General features: G+C 39.2%; 2 protein-coding genes across 4 annotated transcripts; both read right to left on the bottom strand.

Annotated features, from left to right (window-relative positions):
* Positions 1–128: 128 nt before the first annotated feature.
* prdx5 (peroxiredoxin 5) lies at positions 129–3535 on the bottom strand. Its single transcript, XM_063895102.1, has 6 exons — positions 3268–3535; positions 2137–2271; positions 1911–2042; positions 1204–1242; positions 1064–1128; positions 129–500 (listed from the first exon to the last, which is right to left on the bottom strand). The coding sequence occupies exons 1-6, from the start codon at positions 3361–3363 to the stop codon at positions 395–397; spliced, it is 573 nt and encodes a 190-aa protein (XP_063751172.1). The 5' UTR covers positions 3364–3535; the 3' UTR covers positions 129–394.
* A 923-nt stretch (positions 3536–4458) lies between these two features.
* esrra (estrogen-related receptor alpha) lies at positions 4459–19175 on the bottom strand. 3 transcript variants are annotated; one of them, XM_063895099.1, is made up of 8 exons: positions 18916–19175; positions 17213–17315; positions 12436–12831; positions 11761–11877; positions 11555–11668; positions 10346–10513; positions 9286–9555; positions 4459–7642 (listed from the first exon to the last, which is right to left on the bottom strand). In XM_063895099.1, exons 3-8 carry the CDS (start codon positions 12824–12826, stop codon positions 7389–7391), a joined length of 1314 nt encoding a protein of 437 aa, XP_063751169.1. In that variant the 5' UTR covers positions 12827–12831; positions 17213–17315; positions 18916–19175; the 3' UTR covers positions 4459–7388. The 3 variants fall into 3 exon arrangements, with proteins under 3 accessions (XP_063751169.1, XP_063751171.1, XP_063751170.1); XM_063895101.1 differs by having other exon boundaries at positions 12448–12831; XM_063895100.1 differs by lacking the exons at positions 17213–17315; positions 18916–19175 and adding an exon at positions 16222–16392.
* Between the last annotated feature and the right edge of the window lie 1157 nt (positions 19176–20332).

Raw genomic sequence — 20332 nt, 5'->3', positions numbered from 1 at the left:
TTTTTTCTTTACATCTTATGCCTGTTTACTTCAAATCAAAATGTCTTATTTGTACTGTGAATCATAACATGAAAACATTAAGACATATGGTCGTATTGTCTTATAACTTAAAATAAAGAAAACAGTGATTATTGCTTTAAGGATTAATTTTATTTTCTTACAGTTTAACATCAGACAGAGGATAAAACTAGTTCCTTTGGATTGATTCATTCATTTGATAGTTGTGCGTGTTAAATACCTTCCAGCTCTTTACTTGAAATTAGCATCAAAGTTACTTTTGCATCCGTTTTGGGGGGAAAGGAAGAGGCGTGAGCAGGGTAGAACTTGGTTTGGTTAGTGCAACTTTTACAGTATTTAAGAGCTTGCAGTTGGGTTTAATACTATTTAAATACGCCTACAGTTCAGACAGAACATTAGAAGCCAAGCTGCAGGTCAGCCCAGTGCCGTCTGGCTCCACATTGATCTTCTTGACAACTCCATCTTCCACCACCATAGCATATCTGAAACACAGGATAAAATCCAAACTTAGTCTCTGCATCATGAGAGAGTCCACCTGGATATGTTCAATGATATTGCAAAACAATGAGGTTTTATTGAACAGGGACAGTGCATATTATTGGAGAATTTTGCAAATGTACCAGAGTTAGCCAAGAGGCTATTTTTCATATGCAGTCCATGAACAGATGTTTTGATCATAAGAGGTTCAAGGTATATTGCTATGTTCAAAATCACTCCTATGTTCACTTCCTATAGTTAACCCTATAGAGAGCAGTATAATGAGATGCAAGGAGCACACTTGTTTATAATCCAACAAACTGCTTTTTAATCACCTATAAAAATCAACTCCTTGCATAGTGGTATTGTTACCAAATAATCTAAATACCACAGATATTACTTTGTTCCATTTTTAGAAATGTCTATAGTAAAAAAAGATTATAGTATACTGATTGATATACAACACAGCCTGAATTTACATTGTCTGTAATTGATAAACAAAAAAATATTAAAAACAAATGTGATCAATCTGTCATTGCAAATCTGATACAAGCAAGAGGATTATTACCTCTTGGATCGCTTGTTCCCAAGTGCCTGCACAATCTGATCACTGTCAAGCAGCAGGTCAACCGCCTATAGGACAGGAAGAAAGAGAGATGAGTACAGGTCACATTGAATAGAAATGAATAATAGCAGAAATAGGCTTACCTTTGTAAAAGCGCCAGTAGGATCAGCCAGCATTCGAATCTACAGAGAGGAGTATCAGTGAGCTCAGCATTCTTAATGTCAAAAAGGTACAAAAAAATGAATCATGAAATCTGCTGTGCCATCAACATCTCTTTTCTTAAGGAAAGCTTCTAGGAAAAAAGGCTTTATATTATTTGGAAGAACTGGCCTAACGTAGTTGAATATATAATTTTAAAAAAGGATTTGATAATCTACATTAAATAACTTAGAAAATCCCAGAAAAAGTGTGCAAGGAAAGGTAACTCTTTAATTGGTTTCAGTGAGTTTACAGGAGGCTACATTTAGAGGCACACAGGGTTAAATAAAACAAACTTAAACAAGGAAATAATCATCATGATTTCTTTAACGTGGCTTAGAAGAGGGAACCATTGATCATGACAATGCCATTCTTAAGATTGTACTTAGCATTGAGGAAGGAAAATATATTTCATTGTTTGAGTTTTTAAAAATTGTTTTCTTCCTGGCAGTCTTTGTAGAAATTACACTAAATTAAGAAAGAAAAAAAGGGGTATATTAAAGAGTGCTATCTTATATTTCCATTAACATCTACTAATAACTTTTTTTTGTTAACAAGATTGTGTGCAGTTTATTAGGAGGAAATGTTGTATCTCACGATCTTACTTAATGTCATATAAAAATGCTGATTGCACAAAAATTGTCATCCATACCTTGCCATCTGTTCCGTGCTCCTTTCCCCAGGCAGCCATGACAAATGCGTCATTGACAGAGATGCAAGCAACTTCCTGCATACCTTTACCCTTTAGGTCCGCAGCCTGCTCCACAAAACCTGGGAGATGAGTCTGAAAGCATAAAACAAAGACAATATCAGCTACCTGATGCGAAAGGGTATTGTGCACAACACATAGTCAAAATGGATGAAAGTGTGGACTCCACCTTGGAACAACCAGGGGTAAAAGCTCCAGGTACAGCAAAAAGGACTCCCTTCTTCCCCTTAAAGAGCTGATCCATTGACACCTTATTCCCGGGCTCCCCCTCCTGGACCTCCACTGCAGGGAGAGATTCACCAACCTGATGGGAATTGAGAAGTTAACAATGAAAGAAGGTAGGCCCACATTTTCAAATGACCATCACCACTATTACTTACCAGCTAATGACCAGCACATGTAGTGAGCATAGCTTTTTTTTTTAATGCTTTGGACTTCTTAAATGCTGATAACTCTGAAATGTAAACCATTGAACAGTACTATGTAAAGACCAATAAAGCTACTATGTAAAATTAGAAGGTATTTAGCAAATTATGAATATTAAGATAGACATTTAGGTTGTAATTGACAAACATATTGGCTTGTGCCGCTAGAGGGCGACCAATGACCACATAAAGACGCATGTGTTGCATTAAAATGGCCGAATGCCTTTACAACAGTTAAGACATTAACAGAGACTGATTCCTAATTTACACATTAACATCCTCAATAGCAGTTCCAACACGCTACTAAATATAAATTACACTTCAGTTATGGCCCTAAATATATTTGTAATAAAACAATATATGCACAATGTGCAGCTGTAAGGTTCAGGCAAGCTCGGATAACCAAGCTGCAAGCGAACTTTTAACTTGGAATATTCTTACACATTCGTTTGCAGAGGTAAAACGGGGCGACGCAAATTTAATTTTAACTCCACTGGTTTTACAAAAGTGATATCAGTTACCGAGCGTCTCTGTAAAAGGCACGGGCCAGCCCGACAGCTAGCATTACGTTAATAACTGACAGTTTGCGTTATGCTTCATTCACATAACCAGCAGGTGTCGAGAAAGCAGCTGATGAAGTGCTGATGAAGTACAGAGAGGAGAGTGACAGCCGTGATAAACAGACAAAGTGCTTAAATCCTAGCTAGTGACTGTCATGGCGACGGGGTTCTGAGGGACCGTTAGCACAGCGAGCTACACAGAGAAGGACGAAGCACTTTAGTGTAATTTACTTAATTCTGATTGAATTTCAACGACATGCTAACGTCCTTGCACTAGCCATGTAGCACACACAGCTAACCCCATGCAAGTCTTACCTGAATCGGCATTTTGACAACTGGAGAAGTGTGTAAAAGCTTGACGCGCTGAAGGACACGGGTGCTCTTGGTGATAATGCGTGTGAAGGGAAGCATTATGGCTCGCTATCTAACCAGCTAGCCTTTAGTAGTGTCCTGCTTAGGGTGTTCCTGTGTTGAGTTCCTGTGTTGAGTTCCTGCTGTCCGACCGACACACCTCAAGCTGCCTGTCACTCAACCTTACCACACCGGTAACCTACAGCAGTGTCCAACATTGACTTTGGCTGCTGGGATTTAACCTAGCTTCCAGATTTGTGCCTGTTAAACCTGTATTTACACGGGCCATCTGCTAGCTAAAAGCCATGTCTAATGTTACTGATTGATACATGTGCATTAGTGTGGACGAAGTACTCGGAGACTGAAGTTTAAATCAAACATTTCATGGTATAAATATCAAGGTTTAAGTAAAAGTCTAAAAAGTCCAGCAGTATTATCAGCCAAATGCCCCGAAAGTATCCATGCAGGAACTTTTAAAGAAAAATAATGCTATATTCTGTTTTTATCACTAACACACTGTGTTGTGGAGCCAGTTTTAAATACTACTACTATAGATGAATAAGCAGTGTGGTAGGCCTACTAAATCATATAATTAAAGCATATGTTTAGAAAATAAGTGTCACATAAATGTAGTGGAATAAAACCTACACGATTTCCTAATGAATATTAGTAGAGTACAAGTATATAAAATATTATCAGAAGGAAATACCTGAGTATAAGTACACATATTTCAAAGGTGTTCTTATGCACAGTACTTTAGTCAATGTAGTTTGATATATGTTTATCTTATCTGAAAGCAGCATGTGTGTGGCATCTCAATTTAGATAAATAAATCATCTATCCATCCATCATCATTTATTAAATATGAAGCACCAGAAATCCACAGTGATGTGGAGTAAAGGTTTTAGATACATATATGTATTTTAAGTCCTGTTTATTGAACCTTAGCTCAAACACACTAGTTGGCATTCCTACACAGACACACTTGACAGGCTAATGTAGGTTTAAGCTTCCGATGCCTTGCAAGTAGTTGTGTAAAAATGAATACACAAACACATGGAGAAAAATAGTTTATAATGGCAACATGCTCAGGAGCTGCATGTGAAGTACGCTCCTCTACATCAATTAAGATTGCCAAATGTGATATGTGCACTGCATGGTCAAAAATGTTTTAATTATGAAGTTGACAGTTTTAACAGTCATCACACTATCCTCCATCCAATACACACACAAACAGCCATACATAAATACACACAGGGAGAGGTGAGGCCGATGATGTGTGGTGGTGGTGTGTCCATTTATTACACAACACAAAGCACCTACAATAATCCACTCCCCGTTGCGTCAGACAGTGGAAGATCTCACTTTTTTCACAGTGATTTTTATGTGGACATGTTTAGACAAGGACATCAAACTGTTTTATCTAAATGAAAAAAAAAAAAAACTACACAGAAATTCACAGCCAATATCACACACAAAAATAAAGCAGTGTCAACAAACGACAGTAAATTGAGTAAAAAATAGAATTTAATCATTTAAATAGTCTTTCAAAATACAAACATTGATTTGAACTTCTAAATAATATAACGTTTAGTAGCTATGCTTCATTATAACTGGCAATGTTAAATGTACACTGTGGCTATACAAGGAAATGTGTGAGGTTTGGTAATTTATTGTATTGCTCATTTATATTTATGCGCACATATTTAATAAAACTACAAAGGACTTTAAAATGTTAACAGTGACACTGCATATGACCCTGCCTTCACTCTAACCCCCCCAAAAATATTAGTATGCCAATAAATAATCTATTATTATGTGTATGATTGAGTTTTTAATAGCTGTAATTTGACCCAGGCTTTTATTATTTGCTAGATGAACATGTCAGCGTTAACTGGTGAACACCAAAACAAACCGGTAACTCAGCGTGTCCCTTTCTAACACCTGTGTGTTAAAAGTGTTTACTGCCATTTATGAACTCCAGGGATTTTGAGCTGCACGATTATTCTTCAGAAACCGTACCAGAATCTTGTACCATGGGGCCTCTTATAAAGCAAGATGAATGAGCCATTTAAACCTTAAAGTTATAAAAACAAAGAAATTACCAATATCAGGCGTTGTTTGCAACTCAAAGACATTCAATAAACCCAATGTTCAAATTTTAGTTGACAACTCCAAAGATCAATAGTTGCGTTTGCCTCCACAGTTATTTGGCCATCTGGCTTTACACTGCCTCCTGAGGTAGCCCTCTGTAGCCCACCGCTAAATCTATAGAGCCATGTAAATTGATCCCTAAAATGACAATCAGCTTCAGAAAACAACTGCTTACGTTAAACAAAAACAATTTATAACATTCTGAATAGAATGAGTAATTTCAATACCAAACCCAGAACAGTGTCACAATGTAAATAAAAATACCCTTAAATCCTAGAAAGGAAAATGTATGAAAAAAGCAAGTTTACAAATTTTAGAACACTGTAAGCTGCACACATATTTTTGAAATGGTGGGGAGGTTTGTATCACATTTGCTGGCTTTATTATCTTCCACTATAAATTGCATGTTTGTTTCTTTAAATGGAACTGTACATGGCTGAAAGATTAACGGCCCATATGGCCACTAAATATAATATCTGATTTTGACATCAGATACTGTAGCTTTGCATTGCATGTGAAGCTTACTATAGTGATCACTTCTATTGTAAGTATACAAACTTGCTGATCAATGAGTAGGACTTTCAGGATGTTGTCCGACAAGGGTTCAACACCCTAAAGGAAGATGTTGCATATGTTGTGTTTCTTGTTGTCCTGAGCCCGTTGTGGGCACTTGCAAGTGAAAGTTCGACAGCTGTCCATACACAAAGGAGGGATCTCTCATTGAAACAATAGAGATATTTTAAGCAATGTTCCTCACGACTGCAGAAAATGCAGCAACCTCTCATACACCAATTAGTCATCAAGGTTAGTGTTAGACGGCATAGCCCATAAATCAATTAGGTCAGAATATTTCTGAACAGCACTGACGTCAGAAATGGTGGTTAGATCTAGAGGAGGATTGTATATTTAAAAAAAGCAGATGAGGCATATACATTTCTTTTCTTAGCACTGTTGTTGCCACGCTTTAATGTCAAAGAGTTGTGTCCTTCCCTGATCTCAGCTCATTGGTTTAGACCGCACAAGCTTGCTTGTATGGAAGCCAGTTTTTTGTGTGCCGATAGGATTTACAAACAACACCGAATATATTACCTTCCACTTAGTTCATTCTGTGAGCGCACAATCTTTGCACTTCATCCACTTCAAATCAATTGCACAACCTTTTATAAAGAAAGCTGCACCTACTCTGTACATCAGTGGTTCCCAAATCCAGCATTTAACCCCCAACGTGCCTTTTTGTTTGTTTCAAAAAAATCAGCACTTGGGGTCTGGAAAGTGGAGGACTACTGGTATACACACACAACTACCCTTTTATCCACATTTTAAATGTGACAGACAACAATCGAGTCATTATATTGCTTTTAACATATTGCAAGTAATTCCTATGAATTTGCCTACAACGGCACACTAAACTATATTAAATACAAGCACTCCATGTGCATGTCAATCTGCCCCCTTACTGGACCCTCAAAGTCTTTCGCCAGATATGTTATTATGGCTTTCGTTGCATGTGACAAGTTGCTTTATTTTAAAGAGTTCAAAAGCAACATGTTTGCAGTCTGTTCTCGGGTACCTTACTGCTGTTCCTCAGTAGTTATGCAAACGCAGATCGATGCTGTGATGGATCGTAGCATGAAAATCGTTTTTTGTACTCTGGCATTCACATGAAATGTTTTCTCACTTGGATGTCGGATCCTTTTACTGAAGTGTGGCAGTTACATCTCATTCTAAATTCCCATTTAGGGACATGAGCTGTTTTATTTTTCTCATTCTTTTCCTTTCTTCATGTAGGCTATGGGAAAAGGGAAAGAAAGGACCATTTTCCTCATTAAAAATTCTCTACTAAAATCTTCCTCACGAACCACTTGTCCACTGTTAAGGGCTAGATCTCTGTTGGGTCGTTTCCTGCATCCTATTCACTGTTGCTTTGCACTCTAGGGAGAGTCCATCATGGCTTCCAGCATCTCCAGGAATAGTTTGTGCATGGGGACACCACCACGGGTCTTGATGCTGTAGAAAGTGGTAAGGGCGCGACCAGCAGTCTGTCGGAGGAGAGGCAAAGTTAAAAGGAGGCGTCCTGCACGCTGGGGGTCGTCCGGGCGCCGCTGACACTCCAGCTCCAGCATGGCCTGGTGGAGGAGGTCCCGCAGCTTCTGCACAGCCTCCATGTCCTCGATGTAAACAGAATCTGACAGAACAGCAGGGAGTACATTGTAAGGCAATGTGTGAGGGGTTTACATTTTCTCAAAAAGAGATTGTGTTGCCCAGTTACTTACAGCAAATACAAACGTACGGCAGCCTTTATTTACAAATCAAACAGTGGAGCTGGAAGCAGCGCATGCTACATGATCTGCTGTTGACAGTACTCTTTAGTGAATCTCTATGACTACATACAGGTCCACGGTGGTGACCTTGCAGCAGCTAACGCACTCTGATCAACACTGGATGTTTTTACAATAATATGTTTGCCTGCCAGAAACTAGAAGACCATTAGCAACATTGTTTTTCTGTTTTGCCCTCATCTTTAGGAGAGGATATAATAACAGGCCTCAAGATACTTGTGTGGCCATACATTATTGCGATTTCAAAACATTTTCCATATGCATAGCAGTGCGATAATTATATTCTTATAAATGCAATTTAAATCCCTATTTACAACTGCAAAATAAACTTATTTTTCCATAGAATAGTAATGGCAATTGTCTTGTGATCTTTAAGAAAGAAAAGAGTTTAAAGATGAAAGGCATGTCAACACTGCAGTTACTGCAGAGTGGGGGGGCTGTGTGACAACACCAAATTGTCAGGTGCCCCTTTTGTGTATACCCCCTGCAGAGAATAGGTGTGGGATTTCCTGCTTTCAAAGCACAGGAAGCGTTTTGATGACACATACGCGTCTTAACATCTTTGTCTGAACTAATGTATAAATCTCAATGTAACCCACTGTAAGGGGGTCACTCACTGGGAGGGGAGCCATGTGTTCGCACATTAAAGATCTGTAACACTAGAGAAATACTATGCTGGTGCGATCTTTGTCACAAATGGAAGCACATACATATACATCATTGTGACACCATGCTTAAGATAGGAAAGCAGACACTTACATTTACATTTACCTAAAACTGTAGATGTGTAATTCCTTTTTTTTAAAAACCGGTCAGAGGTGTTGTTAAACTTTTGGGTCATTTTGGTGTCTGGTTTGTGGTGATGTTTAACTGCATTATGTTATGTTAAGATTATATGAAAGAGGGTAAACTAAATATTAAAAACTCAGGAATGACCAGTCATATCAGGCCTATATTATCCCCTTTATTTCAACAGTGATGAATCCTGGAGAAAATGCCTTCCCCACTTGTCCCGAGGATAACTCAAACTTTGTAATCGAGGCCGAATCGGTTTTTTTCCAGTACGATCTGTTCTCATACGAAATCTGATTACATCAGTCTAAACCAGAGAACTACCTAATAATGTTCCTCTCCAACAGGAAAGTGAGTGTTGCTTTTCAAATCAATATTGCACTTAGTTGTGTGGAGGAAAATTGTTAGCAGAGTTGGTAAGCACCCCCCCCTCCTTAGTAAAGCTAATATTACATTAAGCGAGACTCTTAGGCAGAAAGGATACATTATGAAGTCTCCGATGTGATAAATAATACCACTATAGAACACTTTTTGCAGAGTCAGTTTGGTCTAATCATGACAAGTGATATCAGGTCTATCACTGATTACTGCACAGTTTTATAATAGCTCTATTGAAAGCAACATTTTCTGTCGCTTTGCCAAAATACTGATCAGTACTGATACAATCTATTCATCTGCATTACTGTTCAAAATGTACCTGAGTTAGTGAGTGCGATGGCTTTCAGCATGACGAATTCCTCCCGGTCCAGGTTTAGTGCCCTGAAGCGGCGAGCGAGTTGACTAATTGCTGCATTTAGCTCCGTCAGTCCAGCGACGCGGGACATCTCTTCATCCAGGACAAAATCCTCAGCGAACACCACCTCGTCCTCACAGCCAATCGAGCGGTATGCCACCCCGAGCACCAGCACCTCTAGCCACACCGACTGCAGCACGGACATCTGGTCTGCTAGGGACAGCGACAGGAAGCCTGCAGAGGAAGAGACGGACAGTTAGAGAGAGGGGAAATAAGATAAACTGTAGGCTAACTTGCAATAGGTTCACATTTTTTGCAAGCACTGGTCCCTCGTCTTTATAGTGGAGGTTAATGGGTTACGTACTGTAGGCAGCTGATGCTTAGGCCTGTCATGATAATGAGGTTATTGACGTATCGTATGATAAATAGACATGACCTCGATCTGTTTCCTGACCTGGATATTGGCTGCTGTTTGTTTGTTTACATGAGATGTCACCAATATTGAGGCTGACATATAAAAAGCAGGGTATACCCTACCATTGTGACACAGAGTAGGAGTCCAACTCATTTATTGCTTTGGCTGGGTGGATCATTTTGATTTACCTTTCATTTTATTTAGAATAATAGAAATACTTTTTTCACATTTTGAATTCCTATGTCTGAACATTTTTATTTTATCAATGAATCAGATGAATAAAATGACAATAAAATATTCCAGGGAGGATAAGCCGTCCAACAAAACTAGGTGTAGTGAGAGGCCTACTGGTGACTCAACTGTCAGCTGATATATTGTTTTACCTATTAATTAGGCTTTCCAGCCAACAGTATCATGTTCACACCGGCCAATTATATTCCAGTTCTGTAAACCATTAATCCAAATGTACAAAAGTGTATTTGTTAGGCCTCCTAAGTCATTGTGTGGATGAAACATGACACAGCATGTTTTTTTCCCGAGATAAGATTGGATCGCTCTACCACTGCTGCCATGCCTCTCCTCCCGTGTTATACTCTCAGCATCTCATACCAGGAATGTGTTTGGCCCAGCCAATGATGACGACCAGCTCCCGGTCAGCGAGGTCACACAGGGTGGTGAGCGTGCGCTGGGCTGTGTCGGGCTGTAGAGGGTCGGGCATGGCGAATAACTTCTCGGGCTCTGCCACTAGAAGGTGGGACACAATGATGTTGGAGGAACCTACATCACAAAAATGACACAAAACAATGCATTTAAATGATGTACAGGTAAGACATGTACAGAGACACACAAAAGCAAAATAGCAACTCTGTCATAAACAAAACCTATGTGACATGCTACACTGTGTAAATGCATTCATACTGCAAGGCTTTAGGGATTCTTATCACTTGACCTACTTTAAATCATTATGTTTATTTCTTTATGTTATTTTATCTTTGTATTGCACCATCCCACTTCTTATGTTTGTATAAATATATGTTTTTTAATGTATTTTATTTCACCTACAATAAAGCAACAGTCACCAAGTGTCATTTAACCCGGGGATTAAAAAAAGTATCATGAATCCAATGACATAGACACATTTCCTTATTTCTATGAGGACAACAGACCAGAGTTCGCTTTAAACTCCTCAGCCAGATTTATGTAAATCATCTCCAAGACAGTTCCTCTAAATGTATGCAAATGAGCTCAGATGAAAAGCAAGAATCGCACTGATCAATTTTCTTGGCAGCAGAGGGCAGTGTTTAATAATTAAATAATGTTTTTTTTATGTGTTTCCCATGTGCTCTGGGCACCTCATGTTAGATCAGCAAGCTTGGATTTGTTTTAACTGTCTGTGTTTACTGTGTCTTTAATTACCTGGGCATTGCTGCTGTTCGTAGTTACATATAACAGTTAAAGAGACAACTTTTGCTGTAAAAAAAACCAAAACACTATAATTATTCCCTGGTGGTTTTATGCCTTTGCCAACCAGTCCCAACTGTTAACATCCCTGTATGTCTAAAATATCATCACTATATCATTATTTTTCAATAGAGCATTTGTGTGCTCAATGTGACCTTGACCTTTGCCCACAAAACTGTAATCAGTTATACTCTAGTCCAAGTGTACATTAAATGAACTTCCCGAGTTATCTAGTCCACAAGATGGCGACAGATGCGACGGAGAAACGGAGAGACGGACCACATAATGTATCCTGCCAGGGCTGTCGCTGACACAGAGGATTCAAAACAAATTACAAGACAGGAATATAAATCCCACCTTTTTCACTCTCCTTCGTCAGTGGTAGAGGGGCACTCTGGTATGTTGCATTCTCCACTTCCGGACGTCTTTTGTACTTCTGCCTTCCTCCTCTGACTCTGTCAAGACGAACTCCTGCATAAAGAAAACATTGATTAAACATTTACCATATTTAAAAGATCCGCAGTATAAGCCTTCAGCTGTGATATCAAAGTATGAATCCTCACCCTCTTTCAACATGCCTACTTTGAGGCACTTGGTGAAGCGACATGCCTGACAAGCCTTTCTGCGCCTCTTTGTGATCTCACACTCGTTCGAGGCTGGACAGCTGTATTCAATGTTACCTAAACAGAAGAACAGAAGAAGAAATAAGAAATATAAATGACAATTTTATGTAAATGGAAACTTACTGCTTGAATTTCTTAAATCTTATTGATATTTTAAACATAGAAGGTACTGAAGTTGGCAATTGCCACCTTTTTTGGTTTAACAGACCATGCATTAGCCAGAGGGGTAGCTGTAGCAACGTTATACATGTTAAAGATTAACATCTTTAGTTTGTGATGTGGGTCCTTATTCAGCATTTTAATGAGGTTCAGTGTTAATGTCTATTCTGCTGTGTACTCCTGTTTGTGTGTTTGCCAAGTACACACACAGAGCCCACAGCAGGAGGAAGTATGCTCTTTGGTTGTATTCAGTCAAAATTTGGCACCTTCCTGAAGGGTTGTGAGGATGTGTTTTTTGTGCTAACAAATGTAACATGCATGGAACAATGTGAAAATTGGGCTTATATTGAATGGTGTGTTTACAAACAGCAACCAACAATGCAACTTGATATACCATAAAAGTTAAAGGAAAGCCTTAAATAGAATAATAGAAAACTGCCTACTCTAAAACCTCACCACGACACACACCTTGGATGGTTCTCTTGAAGAATGCCTTGCAGGCCTCACATGACGCCACGCCGTAGTGGTAACCTGAAGCCACATCCCCGCATACTAAACACAGCCTCTTGGGTAGCGTGCTCAGGGCGTACTTGCATCGCCCTGCTCCATTTCCAGTGGAGCCCTCCTCTGCCCCATCCCCCCCCTCATCTTTGAAGTGGCAGCGCAGGGCCGGTGTGTAGAGTGGCGGCGAGTAACGTTTAACGCCGTCTCCTCTGGTTCCTCCGCCTCCACTTTGAGAGGAGTCCGAGGAGGCCCCGCCAGGGCTGGTCCGGCCTCCCCCGCCTCCCTCCGGACTGCTTGGTTCTGCCTTTATGTAGACATCTGAGCGACGCTCCCTGGAAGACATGATGCCTAAAAGGGAAAAAAAACAAATAAATAAAGTAAATAAGGGAATACAACCGTTTAACTAACAGCTTTAACATTTATCTCATCTGATCATTTGTTAATGTCAGATTTGTTTTCCTTTTTGGCATCTTCAAACTAAAAGCGAGTAAGAGTGCTACAGGACCCTACCATTGCCTAAGGCAGGAACCTCTAGCCATTACTGATCATTACTGTATTCACCAATGCATTTGGTTTATCCATAAGAATAAAATGAGAGTAAAGACAGATTGAGAAATAAAGAAACACAGAGCAGCATTGATAAGCTAATATTTGAACTGGGATTGCTGTGTTAATGTGGCATTAATACCCGCACCAAAACAAATGTTCCTGTGCATTCCGACCAACGTCTTTCCTCAGTTGAAGCCCAACTAACCTACTCCTATCTGCCCCAAGTGACTAATGACTAAGTACCCTGCGCTTTTGTCACATTAATATCATAGGCGGTTTTCTTAGCTGGAAGCATGAACTGTGAAAGCATTTTGATTTTGCATTATCAGCATGCTACCAAGACAAAAGAGTTGCTTGTTCCCTCTCTTGTTCTTTAACACTTAGGTCCTGTGTTGACTGTGCTGTTTTTTTTTATCTTCAGTTAGGCTTCAAAAACACCTTAAATTCACCAAAGCAGAACTGTTCTCGTCTAAAGGGAAGCTATGCAGCCGCCGATTCCTCCCCACAGCGTGAAGTCTTTGTCTGGGACATTTGTGGACATTAAAATAGCCAAGGTGACTGGATGAAGGTCGCTCTGCTCATAAACAGTGACCGCTCTTCCCCTATTCAGACGCATAAATTCAAGTAAGGCAGTATGAGTACTGCGGCATCCTGCTCGCCTGCCAACGACTGTCTATAGTTCTCAATGTAATTACAGAAATGCATGATAAATACTTGTGATTGTATGAGTGTGCATTTATATCAAGAATTGTAAACATGTAGTATGTTAACAAATCCAAATAAAAGCACGATGGCCTATGATACCAAAATTATAAATACAAATATATACATTGCAGCCATAATTCCTCAAAGGAGAAAATTGATGGCACAATTTCACCACTGCAGTGGCGAGAATAAACTTTCCCATCATATGTTTATCTGTAATCTATCAGTAAAACATGGCATTTCCACATCTCAGACCGTTTCAGCTGAGGTTTAGAGGTCAAGATTGCCATAAATGTCAAAATATTGGTAAAGAACGCTTTATGAGTGAATTGCATTGACTCAAATGCTGCCCAAAAGTATACTTTGGGAGAAATAAGAAGAACATTATGACAATTAAATGAAAATATTTAATTTCATTAAGTAAAGTACGGTTATGGCCTTCCTCAACAAAATGCAAAGCCAACACTTTGTCAGTGGTGAGATTGCCAAGAAGCGTTTGGTTCATGCTTTTAAGGTGCGATTGGATTTCCAGTAACTTAATGTCAATCATACATTGTAACTATTATAAATAAAACAATAAGGCTAAAAATGGTCTGCTTTTTTGACATGTAATATTAAATGGGGATCAGTGTTTTACCAAAGCCCAAATATACATCCTCAAATGACTTTCTTTGTCTACAACTGAGACAAATAAACAACATACTCACATTTAGAAGGCTATAATCCAAGAATTTTGATTTATTTTCTCTTTGAAAAATAATTAAACAAATTAAAGTTTACATCAAACTGATTCATCAATTATTTTCGCAGCTTTCATGTAGATTCAATTGTTGTCAATTTGACGTTGTCAGCAGCACTTAAATGATCAGGGTAGAAGGATAAAAGGGGATAAACACAGGGGCATTAATTGCAGTGTGTGCCAAGGGTCTCCTGGCACAACTGCTCATCCTCTCGTTCCACTGTGTGAAGATGATCCCTGCAGCCTAAATAGCCTCAATCCAGTTAAGACCTGAAAGTAACTTGTGATTTTCTCATGTGTACACCCTGGCAGTACACCGCTATTCCCTCCTTTTTCACTCCTTTATCAGTCGTGGCTGATACACCAGTTGCAGCCCGTATATTTACAAAGTGTTGCAATATTTAAAATGCATTGCTTATGCTCCAATCCCTAACCCTGCCCACAAAAACAACACGATCCAGTTTTATTCTATGTACACAATAGTGTGGGTTAATACCTGGGCACCTGTAAAGACCAAATATAAGATTATTTACAGGCAAGCTCTTAACATATTAACTACTACGCTGACTCAAAAAATATCAGTCAAAAGTCTGAGATTATGGTATATAATCAAAAAGATCTCAGCCATCCGGACTTATGGTATATATGCTACTCTAAAGGAAAGTGTTAGCCTATTACATATGTATTTATAATGAACAGGCATCTAGTGACAACTTAACATCCACATATGCTTCACATCAGAGCATTTTTTGGATATAACTTTTAGAACAAAAACTACTTTCTGCGTCTCATTGCATACTCCTAATAAGATGCTGTCTTCAAACATATACGTCAAGTGCATTGCCTGTATTCTTCAGTCAGAGCATGTACATGAAAATGAGATTTGGAGGTGATCAAAGCCGTTATAAAACAGATGTATTAACTGGGTTCAATATCGTCTGAGAAAAAAGATATGGGAGGAGGAATTCTATTTGCTATCAATCTGTTCAAACTAAATCACATTATACAAAATACAATTTGTAATACAGGCAAGTGTAGCTATAAAGAAATCATTTTTACACAGTGGGTTTCAAGACACTGAGCCAGGAAAAGAAACGTTCTAATATCACTCATTGTAAACCAAGTGTGTCTTTATCATATTTATTACTGCAGCTGATAATTCAACCCTGAAGTTGCTGGATGGAGTTTGCCCCCTTTGGCTTGTTTGGCAAGCAGCAAAGGGGTCACAGCGAACCTTGCCTGTTTACAGTTTAGCTTACTTGGGCTGCGTTTACAAGCTCAGTAAATGGCCAATAACACAAGGACTATTTGAACCCAGATAATGTTATTTAGTTCTGCTTACAGTTAAAGCACAGTACAGCCATACCATGTGCACCACTGGCCACCTACACAATCTCCTTGGCAAATGAGGAACATCGTTTCCAGTACAGAAAACGTTATAAGCGAGGCATAATAACGAAATAATAAATATGATAAAGCAGGTTGAACAGTAGATACTCTCAACTGAAGTTAGCCTTTAAGGTGTTGACTCTCCATAGAAACGTCTGTGTACTGTAAACTGACGTACCAGCATGTTTTAAGTAGCGTTAGCATTAGCTTCAAAACAGCGTTATGATAACTGCAGGTTAGCTACCTCGAGCTAACTAGGCTAACAGCAGCTAGCGTTAATCCTGACTGACCAGCTCTCTCGTGTTTGAGACGAGGTGTATTTTTATCACTCTAACCCGGACTAGGCTGCATCTTACCTGATAACGGAGACTACTACAGAGCTTTAGTCTCTCCACGGTGTGATATCATGGCACAGGTTCAACAGAAATGTGTTTCTCCAGACTGCCAGCTCCTGCTAGCTTGTGTTGACGGAGTGTGTTGAGATGGGCCGGGCTACAATCGGCTTTCTGTAACAGCTGGTACATGATACTGGTGGGATATAGGACTGAAGCTAAAAGACCGTAGGTCAAGGAGCACTCTGGAAACAGTTTTACACTGTTATCCAACAAGCTGTGGTTTCAAGCTGTGTTTGACTGCCAAAAAAAACCCAATGTTGGTGTATTAAAATAATAATTTGTCATAATGTACTACCAGTGTATTAGTAATAAATCCAAAGTTTTGACTCACATTAACTGTCAAAATACAAAAGAGATTCCTCATATATTAATTTGGTTTCCTCTGTTTTGGAATTTAGGAAGTGTCCAGCTCCTTAACCTACATAATGTTAGGCAAACATTATTATTAACGCTACAAAAATAACCTTTATTTTTCACAGACAGCAAAGAGCATCCCAGAAACCAAAATGTAAAAGTTATGGAATCATAACTGATATTGTAACTGCTCCTCTCTCTTTACACAAGATTTTGGATGTTCTCATTCTGATTTATAGTCTACTTCTCAAGCCGGGAGTGATCCTTTCTCCCATTTATAAACAACTTTTCCATCATTTATCATTTTTAGATTTGCAGAGCAATCAAAGACCTCCTTTCAACATGCCCATGAGTTCATTGCAGCCGAATGATAAGCACTTTGTTATAGCTCATCGTAATATTTTGAATATGAAATGAGAAGCCAAAACCTTCATAATAGTTCTCCTTTTTGGCTGCATTTCCCCTTCCACATCTTTCTTTTGGCTGCATGTTTTTCCAAAAATGTCATTGACATTGCCAGCTAAAAGTCCATCATGAAAATTACCTTTACAAATACAAATATCACAATATTTCACTTAATGTGATGTGAAAAAATTACCTGTTGGCTTAGCTGGAGTTTGAAGACTATAAATGTGTGACTCCCAGATGAAGAGCAATGAAGTGATGCTGCTTTGGGTTGAGGTCTGCAGTTATCAGGACACCTGCAAAGTAAGCAAAGGTTTTTTATAGTGCTGTCACAGAATTTACAACCAAGTCACTTTTCAAGGTCCGTCCTGCATCTGTCATTTTAACGGTCAGTCATTCAGTACAGTACATATTGTCCAGCCTCATCATAACGTCTGAGAACTAGATGTATGCTTCAGATTAATACAATTATCTTAACAGTTCCAATCTTCACGTACTCATATATATATATATATATATATATATATATATATCGGAAATACTTTAGTTTCATCTAGGGAAGGTCTTGTGTTTGATCCTTGTAATGCTTTCTCTTCTTAAAATACATATTCCACTGTATCTATCCAGATTTCTGCACACTGCATGAGTTCCCTCCCCCTTCTGCTGCGTGACACACTCCAAAGGTCACAGTCACAGGAATGCTTGAAGGACAGACAGAGTAAAGCCAACACCTTGTCTTTCACTCTCATACAAAGTCATAAGCTGGAGTTTGGTGATAACTCTCTGTAGATAATTAAAGAGACTAGTTTTAATCTAAAATATAAACTTGCATGAAACAGGAGTTACGCTAGAAAGTGTATTTTTTTCTTTGGATATCTTAAAGGATAAAGACCTAAATGCCAAATTGCAGATAAGAGGCTCCTCTGTTATGTTTAAGAAACTTGAATCTCTGAAAACAAACAAAGATGTGCTGCGTTATTCATATTCTTTGGAACTAATCAGAACTTAAATCTGATTGAAAAAAAAGACAATCCATTTGAATTAAAGATGTTTGGAATATTAATTGGTTGGCTAAGTAATTCCTTGTAAATGTTATCTCTGTATACAACTGTCCAGCTTTCTTATCATATTGTTAAGGTGCATCCAGTCTCTGTCACTGATAGCGCATCCCACTGAATGTACATGAAACTCAGTTTGAGGCTTTTGAATGCGGCGCGCTGTGGAGGCACCGAGAACAGCACCCAGGGGTGACCTTGTCTACTGATCTCGGACCGGTGAAAGGTTAATTGCCATAGTGGATTATGCCTTAAGATCAGTGACCTCAATCCTGGTCCAGCAGGCTCGGTGTCTTTCATGGTTCAGTGTGTTAATACAGGAAGGATAATAACTCGGGGGGGGTTGAATTACCCAAATAATAAAGTGTGTACAGTGGACGAAGTGCAGAGTGTTATCAGCCCATGCAGGACTTGCATGCATTTTGAGGACCTACGAAGACAAGTATAAGACTGCATCTTACCAACCATAACCCTGCATTCTTCATTTACAAACATTGCCATTTAAAAATATATATATTTTGAAGTGACAATGCATCAGATTTAATAAGACATTTTGGGGGGGTACAGTTTTAGACATCCTTGTTATAGCATGGATTTTCGTTGGAATTAGTCAGAGGATACTTTATGAGGGGGAAGATTACACAATTCAGTATACTAAATGTGTATTCGGCGAATCGTACCCCCTACCCCCATTAACGCGAATTTAGCTCTGCCAGGCGAACCGTGCGTGCACATCATTCTCGCGTTAAATTGACATCTCCGCAGGAAGATTAACAACAACATTAACACACTATACGCTCTATCTCTGCAGTCTAGGGCTAGTAACACTGTCGATACTTACTGGGAAATGTAAAAACATCGCAGGGTTGTTGCTTTTTTAAATCTGAAGTCAGGCAAGTCTTTGCGGCAGGCAAGTCCACGGTCGGTTTAACCGGTGAAACGGCGCTGTCCAAGCCTCGCAGGGTGTCTCACATCGCATCCCTACGTTATCGGATAATGAGGCGATAATAACAACCGGCGACACACTGTCTTATCCGCCTGCTCACGTCTGTACACTGGCGTTATAAATTCGCGTCTTCCCCTGCTAACGCTGAGGTTGTAGTTGGACATCAGCATCAACACTTCAAGAAGGAAAACCGATCATCCGGTTATAGAACAGATTTCACAATAAAACTCGACTTGCATCACATTTTTTATTTTAGCCAGCCAGCTAACCTCTTAAAGCAAATGCAACATGGAATATTAAAGAGTCGTCACTTACTAAATATATGCAAACAGTGACCCAACGGAAATGTATAGCTACTGGTTCAACAGAAAATCACAAATCGAGTTTCTTTTAGCAAACAAAGTTACTTCCGGTTGCTACCTAGCTTCTTCTCGGTAGCTTGACGTAGCTCCGTGACGTCACCTATATCCCGTGTCTTTCCTCCTCCCTATGCCCAATTTGCGTCTGCTGTGTCTCCGTTACGTCCCACCGTGCGCACCTTCCAACAACGTCATCAGCATAATAATAAGGGCCTGCAACTCGTAAAAAACTATATATCTGACCCAGTCAACGTTGTTCCTTATATACTCAGGTAAAGCCTATTTATGAAGAACCGACTGCCTGAAGGATGTGTCAGATCAGCTGAATCGGTTGCGTCATACCACCAGACCAAATATGTTCCACAGCTCAATATAAATAAATAAAAACATGAGAGGGGCTTAAATACAACTGTGCATACATTGTATCAGCATTATTTACTTTTAGTAGTGTTTTCATGAAATACCTTTCAATTCAATATCAGAATGGCCTTTGTAAAAACACTTTTATTTTAATAAGGCAATTCCACAAGCTTTATGGGAGAGAGGATCAAAAGAGGGGTATACAAGTCGCTTGCAGCAGACCTCTATGGAAAATGTGGTCATGCTGTCGGTCGGTCTTGTGACACTGACCCGGCTCCCTCCAGTACTACACTATTTGGACAGGAGCCAAGTAACAGGAGATCAGGGGATCACTGCAATGGGATGAAAAGGGGAAATAATCAAGGAATAGTATTTTGAATTAAAAAAAAATGTTTGTTTTTTTACTAGACAACTTGCATCATGCATTGTCACAAATAAAAATGGCATTATCAAACAAGACTAACATATCTCTTGTGTATGATATAGCTGTTTATTGTAGCCAATAACAACAATTAAATAAACGTATATTTTCTAACTTGGTAGCCTGCTGCCTCTCGAAATAGCGCCCCCCCCCCCCCCCTGCGATCTCTAAC

This window comes from Eleginops maclovinus, chromosome 11 (assembly GCF_036324505.1).
Source record: "Eleginops maclovinus isolate JMC-PN-2008 ecotype Puerto Natales chromosome 11, JC_Emac_rtc_rv5, whole genome shotgun sequence".
In the NCBI taxonomy this organism is placed as follows: Eukaryota; Metazoa; Chordata; class Actinopteri; order Perciformes; family Eleginopidae; genus Eleginops; species Eleginops maclovinus.
Note: the sequence above shows the minus strand (reverse complement) of the source record. Positions and strands in the feature narration are given on the sequence as shown.